The sequence below is a fragment of the Dendronephthya gigantea genome, unplaced genomic scaffold (assembly GCF_004324835.1).
Source record: "Dendronephthya gigantea isolate DGI-Jeju-01 unplaced genomic scaffold, DenGig_1.0 000266F, whole genome shotgun sequence".
Lineage (NCBI taxonomy): Eukaryota > Metazoa > Cnidaria > Anthozoa > Malacalcyonacea > Nephtheidae > Dendronephthya > Dendronephthya gigantea.
Window position 1 is genome coordinate 81594 of NW_021163276.1, and position 19765 is coordinate 101358.

Below are 19765 nucleotides of genomic sequence, written 5' to 3' on the forward strand. Positions count from 1 at the left end.
TTCAGCCAGGCAGCAAGAATATGGAATCCAGGGATTTTTTTCAATCAGCAAATTGGCAATTGACAGATACTTGAATCCTATACGAGACTAATAGTGAGATCCTATAGTGTTTTACGTACATATACCTTTAGAAAAAGGCAATAAAGTATATCAGTATATATATATATATATATATATATATATATATATATATATATATATATATATATATATATATATACTGATATACATTATATTGCCTTTTTCTCAGGGTATATGTACGTAAAACACTACAGGATCTCTTGAATGCATAGAGGCCCACTTCCTGCATGTATATAAGATGTTTATTTTAAGATGACATTTTGCATAATCCTGCATTAACTGATGTTAAGTCTTAATATACTTCTGCTCCAAATATCCTGTTGAAAACAAGGATACGTATGCTATAACTATACAAAATTGCAACGGAAACATTTAATTTTTTGAAACACCTACATGCTATAGCAATAATGCAATACTGATCGGAAAATTGAGTATTCTCAAAAGTACAATGCAAGTAGGACTTACACATACAAGCCCCCAGTCTTATTATGCCAACCCGGCACAATGAGGCGCGCAAGCTAGAATTCTATCTTCAGTTGTTGAAGCTGAAGCAATAGTATATAAAATAAGCAATAACAAACATTAATTAATGGCTTCAAAAGCTGATATTTGCATTAGACCTTTACGTCCGTTTTGTATAATGTAAGTACGCTCTTAAGCAGCTAGGAAGTCAATGACGTCTTTCCCGCAATTATCGCTGTATGATGTCCAAGAAAAGCAGACGCTTTCGCTGACAGAGCCGTCGCTAGAAGCTTCATTGAAAAATCGTGCTGCATTGCCAAATCGTGTTCTGGCTGTGTGGCACTCTTGCGTTAAATTTGGTAAAACGCACGCATTATAGTTTTTTTGGGATGTGTCTTAGTGGTAGACTTATAAATAATTGTATGTAAAGCTTATAAATAATTGTTCACAGTCGTCTTCACAGTTCAAACAATACGTTTTTTTAAAAAGCATTTTCAATATCGGCAATATTGAGTTCATTGTATGGTCAGCAAGTAGGTTTATTTGTAAACAAAACATGAACATAACGTTTCTAACACTTTTAATATACAATTTGAGTTCATTCATTCCTGCATTGAAGAAGCTTCGTTGCAGGCTGTCATTTTTCAATAAACCATGATTTTCATGATTTTAGGATTTTTGCACAACTGATTTGGCAAAAGAACTTCACTTCATGTACGTTCGCTTATCTTTTTGTAATTTCGGTTTTGTTATATGTTATGATTCCCATGATCTGTCGTCAGGCAACAAGAAACCATGTGATTGATTTTGGCCAATCGTGTGAGTACATTTGGACCAATCCACGAAGATTGTATATTAATAGAACAGCAAAGATTTGTTATATTCATTTGTGCAAAAATACCAATTACATATAATTCGGTGGAATTGCTGATATAATTATGACCTAGAAGTTAATATACATTCTTGACGGACATTTAAATCATTTTTTTGTGATAAAGATCAATAACATACTCAAAGCGAATATTCGTAGCATGCAGAAAACCCATTACTGCGAATAATAATGGTAAACACTGTCAACTGAAAACTTCCTTTTTTTCAGTACGCATGTGCCGTTACAAGTGGCTATACGTAGGCGTACTGTTATGCTTCAATATACACACTTCAGTCTTGCACAAAACACAATTACATCGGCAACAACTACAGGTTGTGCATTTTAATATTGTCGTTGGACGTTAGTTTTGCAAGTTGCAGAGTTCAAGGAGAGTTCATATTCAAGAAAGAAGCAAAAACTATAACAGAAGCAGTAAATTGCAGTGAGTTAATTAACTTTTTGTCTACTTTTGTGTATCAAGCCCGTTTAGCTTAAAGGGTGGATAAGTTTAAAAGCAAAAGCAAGTCTAACGTTTTATTCAACAAGCGAACTAAATGTTTTTCACCTAAAAACGAAGATACTGTCTACAACTACATATTCAGTGCATAATATTCAGGTTGACTCATTCCAGAGAGATGTAAGAGTGTTATCTAATTTTTACCTATGCACTGTTTAAGCTAAATGGGCTGGATACAAGCGACAACAGGAATATAGCTCTTATATGGCTAGGGACTTTCTATAGGGTTCTAATCATGAATGATATAATCAATGATTTTCGTGAGCAAGTTTAACGATATTTTTAGTAATATTAAAACCTCTAAACAGCTGTATATTAACACATCCTGACAGGATGTTCGTGCACGGATTGAAGTATTTGAAGATCGTTTTCTGGAGAACATAAGGAGTTCTATTCTAATCTGCTGTTGAGATCAACACCCAATACACACCCAATAATAAACATAAGGGAAGTTGATAGCTAACAAAGATGTTTCTATTATACAAGGGAGGATTTCGCTGTTGACCAATCATACACTCGCATGTTTACCTTTTGCCATCGTAATTGCCAGCCAATAAAATAGCTATGTAATTCAATACTGAAAGTACGGTTATATATCAGGGAGATAACAGGGTGACAAAAAACGAAATGCCACAGATATCACTTTCTGAATTATTGAATTCAGTGGCGTGGGGAATAAATGGGCGGGGGGCTTTTCCAATGTATATACTTTATGTTTGATGCGTAAAAATTCTTAATCGCAACTACGACAAAGACCAAATATGGCCATTTCCCTTTTGGATAGTAAGTGGGACGTTTGTTTAACTGTATCAATCGCTTTACGGCATTTCGAAAAGCTTTCAAGTTGAATTAAATTACCCAAGTTTTTCCCCCTGATGAATTCTTTCAACGCCAGGGAATCAATTAGCCTTTCTCACGATCGACGTTTTGGGGTACTTTCAACTTTCTGAAATAGGTTTAAAAATTATGTTTAAACATCAAAGGCAATTTTTTTAAAATAAACAGACCATTTAAAGAATAAATTCAGCCTAAAATTAAAGACAGTCGCCGTTACCAAGTCTTATGCTCACAGTTTTTGAAAAAAGTACCCCAAAAATGGCGGCATATTCGTCATCGCGAGAAAGGCTAATTCTTTTGATAACTTGCTTTAATGGTTTTACTTATTTTCAAAATACGTCAGTTTGCATTTGGGTGATTCTAATCTTGAACGAAGCTGCCTTTCCGAATGTTAAAACTACTTTTCTATGCCTACGCCTTTAGTTTACATCTAAACATAGTGAAAAATAAAGCCTTGGGGAAAAATGAGTACACGACTTAGAAATGTATGAAATGTGAAGAAATATAATATGAAATTAAAAGAATAGCAAATACACTTGAAAGGCATATACAATAGACTGCGATCTCTTGCTAAAGCCGGGGATGCAATTTAACCAGCATTCTGACAGTCAGAAATTGTCGGATAAATATGTCGTCTTTGCATGCCATTAATATTGTTATGTAATTCGATTACCCCATTTTAAATTTTATAGAACGTTTTCCTACAAGTTCACAAGTTTTGCGACTGTTTCCCGTACTGGAAAGTGATCACTAATATTAGACAGAAAAGACCCACTTATTATAGGTTTTCCCATATGGACATATCATGTGTTGAAAATTATGTTACAATTCGTGTGTATTTCTCATTTTTACTAGGTATGAGGTTTTTTCTGCTTCTTCTGATCCTTGAAGCCAGCGTGGCACAAACTGATCCACCGCCCGAAAAATGCTTCAATGAAGCTATTCCAAAATACGTAACATGCAGACCAGTACATGGAAGACCAGCAGCCTGTAACTGCAGAAACATAGACCCATGTTATATCAAGTTAATCATCACTCGAAAAAGAAAGATTGATCCCACTGAAGCTAATAACTACACCTATTTTGTAAACGGTACGTTTCAAGGTCCAACAATTATCGCAGAGGAAAAAGGAATTGTTGTCGTTGATGTTTTTAATGATATGGATGAAGACACTTCTATGCACTTTCACGGGATGCATCAGCACAATGTTCCCTGGATCGATGGTGTGGGAAATATTACCCAGTACCCAATACCAGCCAATGGAAAGTTCAGGTAAATAAAGTTTGACAATTATAGAAAGACGAGAAGCAAAAGTATATGTCCAAGGACTATAGAGCATGTACTTACAGAACACAACAACCTCCTTTGAGCTACCATTGAAGTCTAATTTTCTTTCAATACAGCAATGAAATGCACAATATTGATTCAGAAACACTTACGATATTGTTATACACTTACGATAAGATTTTCTGATACCATCATCTGCATATATAACTATAGGTATATCTTCCGAGCATTTCCTCAAGGCACACATTGGTACCATTCTCATATGAGATATCAAAGAGATGCAGGATTGTTTGGTGCTCTGGTAGTACACGAATCGCAAGGCGATATTCACGAAAGATTGGGACCGTTCGTCGATGAGCCTGAGAAGTATCTGTTGACGTTGCTCGAGAGTTTGAAAAATGTTCAGCCAAGTGGGAAACCTGACCCATTTTGTTTACCTGATGGATCTAAACTACCCATACAATATGACAGGGTGTCATTCTTTTTAAATGGTAAAGAAATTGCAAAAGACATCCTAGGACGTCGTGCTAATGAAAGTCATTCAGAATATTTCGTTGTTCCCGGACAGAAGTATCGCTTTCGTGTTCTCGGCGCAACTAAGTCGAACATTTTGGTCATTTCTATCGATTATCACAAATTGCACGTTATCGCAACTGACGGTTACCTTGTGAACAAATTTACAACCGATTTTCTTATAGTGCACGTTGGAGAAAGGTACGATTTCATTTTGGAGGCAAAAAGGCATAAAACCTGGAACTAAATACCGATCAATATTCAGACCTCGCAGTGAAATGACAATAACAGCGAGGTAGCTGGATTAAGTTTTGCGTTTGTTGTCTACACGGATAAGAGTGGAAGCAAAAACGTACCCACAACCATTGCACAGCAAAGTGATCGTTGCAGCAATGCTCTGTCTCCTTGCAAAATATTGAACTGTCCCTTTCTACTGATTCCGACTGATTTTATTAACGATGGCACTTACATGACCTGCTATAATGTTAGAGAGCTTCGATTACTGTATCCTACACCAGAAGGGATATTCCTAGTTCTAGTAACATCTCACAATTGTCATTCTTTAACTTTGAAGTCATTTGGCCAAAAGCTTTGATAAACGGCGTGCAGTTTTATTTGCCTGATATCCCTCTTGTCGAAAACACAGGAACTAAACAAGAATGCATATATCCGGTGGATTGTAAAGAACCTGGATCGAAATATTGCACACATACGGTCTATTTAAATAATTTTGGCACCACCACAAGATTTGTTCTCTCTTCAATAATAACTCAGGGGAAACAAGATCCTGTGGACATTACACACCCAATCCACATGCATGGACACACGTATTTCATCGCAAAGATTGCATATCCTGACTACTACGACAACGGCACGATCAAGGCTCCAAACGAGGATCTTACCGTGCCGAAATGTGGTCCAGCAAGTTGGAGAGGAAGCACACCTGGGGGAATTACTGTCGACAGAACTACCGTCCGAAAAGATGTGATCATTGTACCCGCTGGGGGGTATGTAGTTTTGGAGTTCCTTGCAGATAATCCAGGATATTGGTTCATGCATTGTCATATCGACCAACATCTCAATCGGGGAATGGCATTAGCCATCGGTGAAGCTCCCTCATGTGCCAGCAGCCCTCCCACACCACTTTTGAATGAAACTGACGAGTTCTGTTTCAGCGTTGATACGTTTAAAGCAAAAGAAAGAGAAGCAAATGGAAAATGTCGACGTGCTATTGCAGCTCCTTCACTCGGCCGTATTCCAACCATCAGCGCAGTATCATTCTTCGCTCAGTTGTTCGGTTTTACTACAGCTTTGTTATTTCTTCGTTTGATTTAAGGACATATGTCTACTTAAATGATACTTTTTGTGCACTGCACATCAACTTTTTTTTATATAGTTAGTAAGATTCTATAGAATTATACAGTAAGTTGGGATATAATGAGGGCATGCAGTTCGAATATTTTTTGTTTTTTAAGAACAATCTCAGTTGTTTCCTCCTGGAATCAATAGGTAAGGAAATCACTTGAAATATGTAGTTCTTTTTGTAATGTATTTGTAAGAGCCGTCCAGGACGGTTTACTGTTGAGTATTTTAAAAAATTATCATTGTAGTTTTTTGACGAAATATCAATTTCCCCGTTACTGTTTAGAATCCGCCTTCGCCATTCAGCGGAGTGGCTATGTCATAATCTTATTATTTTTAGTATCATTCACCGTTTATCTGAAATCACGAAGTAGCTTCTTTTTCAGATCTTCCAACATGCATGACCTGAATAAAGTCATACGGCAAAAATTCAAAATTGATGTAATCAGCACCAAAAGATTACATTCGCGACCGAACATTTCGACACTCCAGTCTTGTGTTATCGTCTGGGGTGATGATATCACGTTGAAACATTGATCCTTATCTGAAATCCGGTGATGTGATGGGTTTGCGAAAAAATTCGCGGCGAAAAAGTAGAAAGACAAAACCTGAAAAGCCATAAGTAAATGTACCATGCACTAAAGTTAAAAGTAAATACCACCTGATAATCGTTTATTGAGATTATCGTAAGGTAATAGTAAGGTAATAAGTAAGGAAGTAAGGTAATCACTGTTAATTGCATTCGACAATTTATAGGAAAGACTGAAAAATTAAGTCAATAGCTAAGGTTAGATATTTTTCATGTTAGCTACTAATATACAAGCCACTAATTCAGGTCTATAGCTACGTTTTTGTAGGAATAGATGGAAAATGCAAAATTTGAGCAATTTCAAATTAGGTATACCGTATGTTCTCCCGAGCAGAACGGATGAAGAAAAGACACTGTAAGCCTCCCACCTCCCCTTTATATGTCGATACTAGAATACAAGAATGCATGACATATTTAAGCTTATATAACCAACGACCTTATCCCTTGCCAATAATAAGAATAGACTTGGGGAAAACGATAGCGATAAGTTTCGAAGGAGGCGAAGTAGTCGAGCAATGCATGATTTCTCGCAACGGTATACTTGCAGATGTATACTGCGGTTTTTTTGTAACATGTATTGCTTTGAATTTTAAGAAAAGACGCATAAAGACGATATCAAATTATTGTTTGTGCAGCTGTTACGCTATTGTGTTTAAACCTTTTTCCCGCATGCACGTGCGTAAAAACACTATAGAAACACGTTGATGCATGGGGGACGACTTCCTGTGAGATGTTTATTAAAGCCTTGGTATACTTTCGCTCGAAACATTCTGTTAAAAACGAGTGGTACTAACCTGCAGAACTGCAATTCGTTCGCATTCATTATATATATATACTATATATATATTCGTGGGAAGGAAGTCCTTGAAAGAGAATTGGAAGAGACAGGCTATACATTATAGGTTCGTTACAATAATTATTACAAAACTGAGTATCAGAAAGACCCGGCCTTCTTTGAAGGACTACACAGACAAACCACTATTTATATAGTCATGTTATGCTTCCCCTCAAGTTTGGCGCGTAGCGATTTGCCGCGAAAAAGTAGAAAAGACAAAACCTGAAAAGCCATAAGTAAATATACCATGCACTAAAGTTAAAAGTAAATACCACCTGCTAATCGTTTATTGAGATTATCGAGTATATTAGCGGATCGATACTATATACATATATAAGTAAGGTAAGCACTGTTAATTGCATTCGACATATTAAAGGGATGACTGAAAAATGAAGTCAGTAGCTAAAGGCTATATATTTCTCATGTTAGCTACTAATATACAAGCTACTAATTCAGGTCTATAGCTACGTTTTTCCAGGAAGAGATCGTTTGCATCTAGAGTGCTCGAGATCGGTTCAGACCTGTATCTATAACGTCCTTCGCGTGGGGTACGGTCTGTTGTCTAACGCTACTTTTTTCAAAATATGTAAAAAAATGCAGCAGAATATACCTTTCTACTTATGAATAAATGAATATGTTCAGAGATATAAGGAACATGCAAAATTGGCGCAATTTCAAATTAGGTATATCGTATGGCCGAGCAGCGAACGGATGAAGAGAAGACACTGCATGTAAGCCTCCCACCACGTAATGCTTTGAATTTTAAAAAAAGACGCATAAAGACGGCAACAACCCTCCGCCACGATATTAAAATTATTGTTTGTGCAGCTGTTACGCTATTGTGTTTAAACCTTTTTCCCGCATGCATGTGCGTAAAAACACTATAGGGACACGCGGATGCATGGGGGACGACTTCCTGTGAGATGTTTATTAAAGCCTTGGTACTTTCGCTCGAAACATCCTGTTAAAAACGAGTGGTACTAAACTGCAGAACTGCAATTCGTTCGCATTCATTATATACTATGTATTCGTTGGAAGGACGTCCTCGAAAGCGAATTGGAAGAGACAGGCTCTACATCATAGGTTCGTTGCAATAATTATTACGAAACTGAGTATCAGAAAGACCCGAATGCCTTCTTTGAAGGACTACACAGACAAACCACTATTTTATATAGTCGTGTTATGCTTCCCCTCAAGTTTAGCGCGTAGCGATTATGCAAAGTCACCCACTCTAAAAAATAGTTGTTCAAAAAATCTAGATAACATGTTGGGTTAAAGAATGCATATAGGTAAAAACAATTGTATCAGGTAATTATACTCATGTTAATTGTGTTCGACTGCGATAGCGATAGGGAAGCCGAAAAAATAAAGTAAAGCTCACAAAGGTTCTCTGTTTTGTAGATATTTTTCTGTTATGTACACACACTGATATACGTACATAAGCCATGCACCATGTAAAATGCAAGCCATGTGCAACAATCTAGGTCTATACGTTTTCGTACGGACAGATCGTTTGCATTTAGAGTGCATGAGAGACGAAAGTATAAATTTGTAGCTTGATCTCGTATACTTAAGTTGCTGCATTCAAATTTAAAATTACGAAGTTTACATTTTTTATAGACATTCTCGACATGAACTTTCCAAGACAAGTTCTCTTCTACATAATAGATTATTATATATATATATATATATAATTATATATATATATATATATATATATATAGGCCTAACGACTTTCTGTGAAATACTTGCATAATTGAACCGCTATTAATTGTTAAAAAAGGGAGTAGAGTGGAGAGTACTAATTCTTTGTCGTGAAAGTAAGTCTGGTGAGAGTAAGTCTGGTGAGAGTAAGTCTGGTGAGAGTAAGTCTGGTGAGAGTAAGTCTGTTCACTGCCAACTACTAACTTACATTAGCAAGATCTTGCTAATGTTAATGAAACTAATCTAAAATTAGTTTCAATATCGTGAATCATTACTTGCAAGAGTAAGTCTGCAAACATACGTCTCTAACTATGGATAAGGCAATTTGTAAGATCATTCATGTAACATGTAGATCAAAAATAGAAGAAGATCTAAGATAGTTCCCTGGAGAACACCACATTGCACTAAAAAGCTCTTTCTCGACAAACAACAATTAACAAAGCACTCTGTTATAGCGATTACTGAGATAGCACCTAAACCTATAACCTGCAACTCTTTCAATGTCAGATGCATGTACTAGTTTATCAAGAAGTGTTTTATCATCAATCGTATCAAACGCTTTCTTAGAATCAATAAACAAAACAGCATTCACTTTTCCATGGTCAATTTTATATGTCTAATTATTTGTTGATGGCCTCGAGAAGAGCGGTTACAGTAGAGCGTAAACCACGAAACCCAGACTGACAATTAGTTAAGAGGTTATTCTCCCGAAGAAATAAATAGATTTGGTCATATATTATCCGTTAAGAATACTTTTCCAACAACAGGAATAATAGAAATTGCAGGACGATACTTGTCCAGACAACCCGCTTCTCCTCTTTTCATATTGGAACTATACCTTAGCACATTACCAATCGTTCGCAAATATACCCGATGCAATAGAACGATTGAAAATCTACCAATGCAAAGAGATTCGGCAAATAAATCAGGACATTCACGTAATCTAGATGATATTTTATCTACACCGGTCACTTTAAACTGGCTTAGTTCAGATAACAGAACAAACACGTTAGAACTACTAGTTCCCTTCACTAGACAGGTGGCATTGTTTTGATTATAATTTTTTTATTATAATTTTTTTATATATAGATAGTCAAAATGGGACGTATCTCAAACATCGGAATAATTAGTTTTATCTGCAAGTTTTTGACCAATAGTAGAAAAGTAATCGCTGAATGCATTTCTGAGCAATTTCGTTAAGGTCCTTACCTTGGTTACCACCCAAATCCAACTCATTAATGCACGAAGTGGAAGTTTTTCGAGAGCTCCCTAGTTCCAGTTCCCTAGACTAATATCTTCTCGAATTCAGTAGAATCAAACCTTCTAAAATTTCTATATAGACTTTCTAGTAGTGTCTATATTCGGTAGAGTATCATCTATAGAAGGCGCACCAACAAAAAGCTTGCGGAAAGCGTATATATGACTATGATTGCTTATGCTAGTATGAGATACACCAGAGCAAACCACCCTTTCTGGAGTGTTAGTAGAAATATAATCAATCATCGTAGAGGATGATCTAGCTAATCTTATTAATAAATTATGAAGAACCTATACAGGGAAGAAGAGCCTAAATCACTGTTTAAGCCCCCCATTATAGGTAGTATACTCAATATTCTCAAGATCAATAATGGCTATAGAAGAGCTTCCAAATGACTAAATATACTTGAACGGGTGAACTTGGTGGCCTAAAGCAAGTTATAGTGAGAAAACTCAGAAAAGGCTTGAAACTAGGCTTCTCAAACGAAATGCACAGAATTACAAGTAACAGATCATGGGCATGGCGTGTCGAAATGTTATTAATGGATGTGCGTATATAGAAACACCAAATCGTCCATTTACATCTCTGTCACGTCGGAAACGATTTCGTAACCGTTTCTGTCAGTGCACTTCCTTATCGCTAGCTGAAGCATGAAGCTATGTTTCATAATTATCAGCTAGAAAGATTCTTAACTCAACAATGTGCAGATAGAAACATGCAAAATTTGAGGAAATTTGGAGAAAACCGGAAATTTTAAATTAGGTAACCTTCCGAGCAGAACCGATGCACAGCGGTTCTTCTCTAATTTGTATGGCTTGGAATTTTACACAAAGATAGTACATAAAGACGGCGTCTACTCTCCGCAACGATATAAGATAATGTTGATGCAGGTGTCACGCTATTGTTTTTAATCCTTTTTCTTACCGCGTATGCGTAAAAACGCTATAGGAACACGTGGATGCATGGGGGACGACTTCGTGTGAGATGTTTATTAAAGTCTTGGTACTTCCACTCCAAACGTCGCGCTAAACTGCAGAATTGCAACAGAAGAATTGGAATTTCGTTCGCACTTCTTCACACTAGTATATAAATTATATATACTATATACCTGCATGTTGAAAGGTAGTGCCAGAAAGAGAATTGGAAGAGACAGGCTATACATTAGGTTCATTGCAATAATATATTAAGAAACTGAGTATCATCAAGACCTGACTGTCTTCTTGGACTTGCACAGACAAACCACTATAGTCATGTTATCGGCCATCCTTAAGTTTGGCGCGTAGTGATTATTCCGTCTCAAAGTCACGCAATCTAAAGAATAGTTGTTCTAAAATCTGGATAACACGAAAAGTTGTGCTAAAGAACGCAACTTGCGTGTTATATAACACATAACGTGTGTTAGAACGAAGAGAAATAAATTCAGCACACCTAAGTGTGCTTTTTTTCGCAACAAAGTGTGTGTACAGCAAATGTTGGTGCAATGTGCTTTAACAACGTGTAACACACCTTTTAATACTCAACTCTCAAGACTGACTACTAAGGCCACCTCTCACGAAGTTTTCGAAGTTGTGTAGATTAATTTGGCACACATTACACCTTAATAATTATTAAAAAATATGTTATCGATCAGGGTAGCTGAATGCTATTGAATATTAAGATGAAATTCATGTACTCATTTTTACTATTTCCAATATAACCAGGGAGCAGCGTGGCAGCGTCTTCTAACATCTTAGCATTAAATGTGGTATAACAACTGCTTAAAATAGACAAAAACTTCTCGACGTTTCGACCTGAAGGCCTTCGTTAGGAGAGTTAGTATGAAAATAAATAGGGGAGAGTGCATGTTTTGTATGGGGGCAAACACGTGATAAAAATGGGCCAATGGAAAACATAAAATCAAAATAAATTGGAATAGATTACATTGCCAAAGAGACACCTGATTGTAGGCTAAGAATAGAGAGTGCCAAGCCTGTGGATGAGTCGCATTTCTTGTCGTTTACCGCTATCGTTAGCACCGGAAATGGGACAGAGGGCTCTAATATTCATTTCCGTGACACAATGATTACCAGAGGTAAAGTGTCTGGCAACAGGCTTTGTGTTACCGTGGTTGCACCGACCGACCTACGGTGTTCACCGTAAACGACAAGAAATGCGACTCATCCACAGCCTTGGCACTCCCAGAGTAATATGAAACCCATTTCTTTGTTTACATCAGAGCTGGTTGTAATGCGTTTTCGTTGCTGACCAGGCTTCTCTCATTGCAGGCTATTCTTAGCCTACAATCAGGCGTCTCTTTGGCAATGCAATGTATTCCAATTTGTTTTGATTTTTTGCTTTCTATATATATTGGCCCGTTTTTATCACGTGTTTTGCCCCCATACAAAACATGCACTCTCCACTATTTATTTTCATACTAACTCTCCTAACGAAGGCTATCAGGTCGAAACGTCGAGAAGTGTTTTGTCTATTTTAGACAGTTTTTATACCACATTTGATGCTAAGTCATTTTTACTAGGTATGAAGTTTTTTCTGCTTCTTCTGATCCTTGAAGCCAGCGTGGCAAAAACTGATCCACCGCCCGAAAAATGCTTCAATGAAGCTATTCCAAAATACGTAACATGCAGACCAGTACATGGAAGACCAGCAGCCTGTAACTGCAGAAACATAGACCCATGTTATATCAAGTTAATCATCACTCGAAAAAGTAAGATTCATCCCACTTCAACCAATAACTACAACTATTATGTAAACGGTACGTTTCAAGGTCCAACGATTATCGCAGAAGAAAAAGGAATTGTTGTCGTTGATGTTTTTAATGATATGGATGAAGACACTTCTATACACTTTCACGGGATGCATCAGCACAATGTTCCCTGGATCGATGGTGTGGGAAATATTACCCAGTACCCGATACCAGCCAATGGAAAGTTCAGGTAAATAAAGTTTGACAATTATAGAAAGACGAGAAGCAAAAGTGTATTCAGTAGGAGGCAAAAGTTTGAGTCCAGCGACTGTATTTCATTGTTTTAGCAGCATATATTAATATTCTACAGAAAACCTTACCGATAAGTGAACTAGAAAAAAGTAAATAAGTATACTGAAAAATACATGCTGCACAACAACTACGAGATGTTATGATACTCATTTAACGTATGTTAAAGTGCAAACATGCATTACATGTCAATGCTTAGTATCCCTCTTTTTTGCTCTTGAAACGACCTTTGTTCTTGCCGGCATAGATTCCATAGTTTTTTTAATGTCGCACATTCAATACCTTGCCAGCATTCTTTGACCACTTGCCTCAAGTCATCCTAGCTGGTTGGTCTGTGCCTCACCCTTTTCCGGTTAAAACGGTCCTACAAGTGTTCCATAAGTTTTAGATCTGGAATTTGAGGTGGAAAGCTATGAGAACGAGACCACCAGAACGAGTTTGCTTCTAAAAGATTTCTAGCACATAGAAGATGTGCATGTGCTTAGGGTGATTATCATGTATAGTTAGACGCGCGATCATCTTTGTACCAGATGAAATTCCATGTCCTTGAAGAATTGGATGATACTTTTCTTTTATTAGGATACTATTATATCTTTCAAAATTGCCAAAGCCAGCACCACCGAAGCAGCTAAAAGTTTTCTTGAGTGGGATTTAGTTTCTTCGAACCTCTCCAAGTTTAGTTGCATACCACCTTTAGAAATTCTCGCTTTTTCTGCGATCTTATGAGAAAAGAATCTTTCAATATTTAATGCATGCAACTATTTGTCCTTGTGCACCATCACTTTGCCCTTTTTCCCACTCATCTTGGCCAGTGTAAGGGAACGAGAACTTTATTTTGTTATAGTTTAGATCATTAGGACCAAAACAGTGTGCAATTAATATGGTTTGTAATACTGAAACACTCGCACGCATGTCTTAACTCAAATACGCTGTCAGGATTTAATACTGGAATTCTACAACGACTGGACTCAAACTTTTTCCCCCTACTGTATGTCCAAGGACTATAGAGCATGTACTTGCAGAACACAACAACTTCCCTCACAGCAAAAAGTCGTTTTCTTATTTTGAGAAAAAAAACTTTCATGAAAAATTGTAATGGGAGAATAGCAAGAAAACTCGCTAAAAAACATATCAAGAAAATATTTTCTTGTTTTAAGAAAAAATTATAAAAATATTCTTGTTTTACGAAAGTGGGAGAATAGCAAAAAATATTTACTCAGCAAGAATTTTTTTCGAAGAAAATTTTTCTTAAAACCTATTTTCTTGTTTTAAGAAAACATCTTTCATAAGAAACTATAATGTCTAAATTAGATAAAATTACACCTGAAATAAGAAAATATTTTTTTACATATAAGAAAAAATTCTTCTTTCAAGAAAAACATCCTTGTTTTGAGAATAAATTTCTTCAAATAAGCCAATTTTGACTATTAAAATAGCTGAAAATCCTATTAATATATGTCTTATATGAGCAATAATGTACATGGATAATTTACTTAACAAAAGTTCAACATACTTCTTTATATGACTTTAACATGCTGATACAAGCTAAATAGATGTCCTGTGGCACTTGAACGTCTTTAAAAATTATAACTTCCAGGACTGGCAATTCTATTTTGAGCTCAAATTTCAGCTACCTTTGAAGTCTAATTTTGTTTCAATACAGCAATAAAATCACAATATTGATTCATTCATGCAGAACCTATTGTTATACACTTACGATAAGATTTTCTGATACCTTCATCTGCATATATAGGTATATCTTCCGAGCATTTCCTCAAGGCACACATTGGTACCATTCTCATATGAGATATCAAAGAGATGCAGGACTGTTTGGTGCTCTCATAGTACACGAATCGCAACGCGATATTCACGAAAGATTGGGACCGTTCGTCGATGAGCCTGATAAGTATCTGTTGTCGTTACTCGAGAGTTTGAAAAATGTTCAGCCAAGTGGGACGAAACCTGACCCATTTTGTTTACCTGATGGTTCTAAACTACCCATACAATATGACAGGGTGTCATTCTTTTTAAATGGTAAAGAAATTGCAAAAGACATCCTAGGACGTCGTGCTAATGAAAGTCATTCAGAATATTTCGTTGTTCCCGGACAGAAGTATCGCTTTCGTGTTCTCGGCGCAACTAAGTCGAACATTTTGATCATTTCTATCGATTATCACAAATTGCACGTTATCGCAACTGACGGTTACCTTGTGAACAAATTTACAACCGACTTTCTTATAGTGCACGTTGGAGAAAGGTACGATTTCATTTTGGAGGCCAAGAAAGGCATAAAACCTGGAACTAAATACCCGATCAATATTCAGACACTCGCAGTGAAATGTGACGATAACAGCGAGGTAGCTGGATTAAGTTTTGCGTTTGTTGTGTACACGGATAAGAGTAAAAGCAAAAACGTACCCGCAACCATTGCACAGCAAAGTGATCGTTGCAGCAATCATCTGTCTCCTTGCAAGATATTGAACTGTCCCTTTCAACGAATGCCAACTGATTTCATTAAAGATGGCACTTACATGAACTGCTATAACGTTAGAGAGCTTCGATTACTGTATCCTACACCAGAAAGGGATATTCCTAGTTCTGGTAACATCTCACAATTGTCATTCTTTAACTTTGAAGTCATTTGGCCAAAAGCTTTAATAAACGGCGTGCAGTTTCATTTGCCTGATATCCCTCTTGTCGAAAACAGAGGAGCTAAACAAGAATGCATATATCCGGTGGATTGTAAAGAACCTGGATCGCAATATTGCACACATACGGTCTATTTGAATCACTCCACCACCACAAGATTTGTTCTATCTTCAATAGTAACTCAGGGGAAACAAGATCCTGTGGACATTACACACCCAATCCACATGCATGGGCACACATATTTCATCGCAAAGATTGCATATCCTGACTACTACGACAACGGCACGATCAAGGCTCCAAACCAGGATCTTGCCGTGCCAAAATGTGGTCCAGCAGGTTGGAGAGGAAGCACACCTGGGGGAATTACTGTCGACAAAACTACCGTGCGTAAGGATGTGATCATTGTTCCCGCTGGGGGGTATGTAGTTTTGGAGTTCCTCGCAGATAATCCAGGATATTGGTTCATGCATTGTCATATCGACGAACATCTCAATCGGGGAATGGCATTAGCCATCGGTGAAGCTCCTTCATGTGCCAGCAGCCCTCCCACACCACTTTTGAATGAAACTGACGAGTTCTGTTTCAGCGTTGATACGTTTAAAGCAAAAGAAGGAGAGGCAAATGGAGAATGTCGAGGTGCTATTGCAGCCCGTTCTCTCTCACGGCCATATTCTAACCATCAACGCAGTATCATTCTTGTCACAGTTGTTCGGTTTTACTACAGCTTTGTTATTTCTTCGTTTGATTTAAGTACATATGTCTACTTTAATGATACATTTTGCGCACTGCACATCAACATTTTTCTTATATAATTAGTAAGATTCTAGAATTATACAATATTTTGGAGTTATGAGTGCAGCTCCAATATTTTGTTGTTTTTTTAAAATAATCTCCGGGGAATCAATAGGTAAAAAAATAACTTGAAATATGTAGTTATTTTTGTAATGTATTTGTAAGAGCCTTCCAGGACGGTTTGCTTTTGAATATTTTTAAAAAAATATCATTGTAGTTTTTTGAAATATCAATTTTCCCGTTAATGTTTGGATTCATGCAGTCTTCGCCATTCAGTGGAGTGGCTATGGAGTGGCTGTGTCATAATCTTATAGTTTATAGTATCATTCGCCTTGTATCTGAAATCACGAAGTAGCTTCTTTTTCAGGTCTTCCAACATGCATGACCTGAATAAAATCATACGGCAAACATTTAAAATGGATGTAATCAGCACCCAAAGATTACATTTGCGACCGAAAACTCCAGTCTTGTGTCATCGTCTGGGGCGATCTCACGTTGAAACATTGATCTTTAAGTCCGTTCTCCACTAGGCGAATTTATTCGCACGAAAGGATAAAAAGTAGGACGCGTTTCTACTTTTTCGGTGGCGAATTCCGTTTTCGCAAACCAATCACATGTCACCGGATCTCAGATATCGCTTAGCGTCGCGCGATTAAACTCGCCTAGTAGAAGAGGGGCTTTACTTAAGTAAGTACTATCGACATGACGTCATGGCAAGTGCACTCCAAAAAAGATGTGTATAAAAACACACCAATGTGTTTTGCAGGACCCTATTTAGGGCACAAGGGCTCACATTAATATGCCAAGCTTCGAACCAACGCCTTTGTCTATAACCGTTGATGCCTATATTACACCATCGCTTTAACTTCAAAAAGAATTTTTGAATGTGTAATTTTGAATTTTAATATCACGCAGGGCGAGAGTACATTAACTACCTGTCTATAATATATAGCAGAGAAACGGGTGATGTTTATTTCACTTTTATGACTATATTAGATATAGACTGATTAAAGTCATTCTATAGTTTAAACTCAGGTCTTGCTAATAGCTAAGGATATTATTGGCTTCCCTCGCACGTAGCGCACTATACAGTATAAAACCTTTATTTTACTGCATGCATGGACGTTATTAAAACACTATTTCGCCACTCAGAAGAAAGACGCCCTACATACATAAGTAATTAATTTTTCAGTGCAGTGGTATAACTGCTTGACAACGAGTCATATTATTGGTAAATTGTATTTGCTAAATATGTTCTGCTATCAACAGAAATGCTAAATTAGTATTATTTTGATTTTCTGCTTTATAATAATTTTATCACAGATCAAAAACGAAAATCAAGCAACTGTTTTGCTATAGCATTGTACAGGCTACCAGTAAATCATTTGTCAAATCTAGAGGTTTCTGCGCATGTGATGAACTTTGACTAAAGTGTCTAAAAACCTTAGCTCGGGCTTAATTGTTAAAATAACTAATTTAGAATTGGTTGTCTCAGATTCATCTCTTTGGAGCAATTTTATTTCGTTTTATTTTAACGTTTTTTAGTTGTTTTACCCAATAAAAAAATGATGTTATAATTTTTGAAGGTAGCAGTTATAAAATAACAAAGGTAACCAATTCAAATTGGTTACTGTTCTTACAGTGTACAAATTTATTTTCAATTAAATTTCCTTGAAAACTTTTATGGAATGCTGATTCAAGTCTTGCGCGGGAAGCCTTCGTCTTTCCCCTACGCAATATATCACAATGCACTGTTAAAGAAACCAGCGAAAGACAAAACCAGAAAAGCCATAGTAAATATACCATGCACTAAAGTTAAAACTGAATGCCACTTGATAATCGTTTGTTGAGATTATCGAATATATTAGCGGATCTATATATATAGATGAGTTCTGGAAACTTGTTATCTTCCACCGAGTCAGTAGCTAAAGGTTCTCTGTAGATATTTTTCATGCTAGCTACTAAAATACAAGCCACCGTGCAATTCGGGTCTATATATAGCTACGTTTCTGCAGGAAGAGATTGTTTGCATCTAGAGTGCACGAGATCGGTTCAGACTTGTACACAATTAAGGTATGCATTTTTGTAGCTTGATCTGGCCATCTGGGGGCAGTTTTATAAAGACTATAGTCAACTTTTAACTGTAGTTAAAGAGTTTTGTAAAACCGGCTCCTGGAAAGCATATCAGTTGGAATAATATAGGATGTCTAATGAAACTCAGGTGTCTCAAATTTAAGAAAATATACTCAATCATAACATGATACCTATAACGTCCTTCGTGTGGTACGGTCTGTTGTCTACATATTAAATGCCAAACGTGAAAAACATATTTATATCATGCCACAACAATACAATTTTTAGTTCGATTATAGCTCATATTATACAATATACATTGAGTCGCTATTTAACATGTGGCTCTTGTCTATATGTTTTTAAACACCGCCGAAATGATGTGCGCAGCTTTTCAGTTATTTACCTCAGCATGCAACTGTGTCGTATTTCCACTTGGAAAACCTTGTTTCATCACGATTTTTGGGTGGTTACAAAGGACTTCAGACCACGCAACCGGAGAGCCATGAGCAAAATAGTCAGATGCTTAATTAGTACGGTCGGTTGTCGCCGTAATCGTCAAATGTACAAAGTTAACGAGTCTAAGATGCACCAAATCATACCAAATCTATGACGCGACGTGACATTAAAAACTGCTACCATTGTTAGGAACCCGGTATTAATTTGTTTTACATACGGCTCTGACTTTCTTTATCGAAAGGAGTCTATAATTTCTACAGATAAGGAAACTGTGGAAATTAGAGCTCACTACAATGAATAGTAAAGACCAGTATACTAAAAGCGGCATAGACAAGACGATAAAAAGATCACTTTCGAAGTTCCACTACATAACTTATTAATAGTTTTACAATAGATATCGATTACATTAATGAATTAAATACAAAAATCAGTTCGTCGTTCTCTAAGTTTATAGGTTGCCACGCATGCACTGTTCGTATATTTCAT

At 36.7% G+C, this 19765-nt stretch overlaps 2 protein-coding genes across 2 annotated transcripts; both read left to right on the top strand.

The window, feature by feature from the left end:
• Positions 1-3625: 3625 nt before the first annotated feature.
• LOC114541111 (laccase-2-like) lies at positions 3626-5904 on the top strand. The gene is made up of 3 exons (XM_028561091.1): positions 3626-4041; positions 4270-4770; positions 5088-5904. The coding sequence occupies exons 1-3, from the start codon at positions 3626-3628 to the stop codon at positions 5902-5904; spliced, it is 1734 nt and encodes a 577-aa protein (XP_028416892.1).
• Positions 5905-12834: 6930 nt separating this feature from the next.
• On the top strand, positions 12835-16770 carry LOC114541112 (laccase-3-like). Its single transcript, XM_028561092.1, has 2 exons — positions 12835-13250; positions 15063-16770. Exons 1-2 carry the CDS (start codon positions 12835-12837, stop codon positions 16768-16770), a joined length of 2124 nt encoding a protein of 707 aa, XP_028416893.1.
• The last annotated feature ends 2995 nt before the right edge of the window (positions 16771-19765 follow it).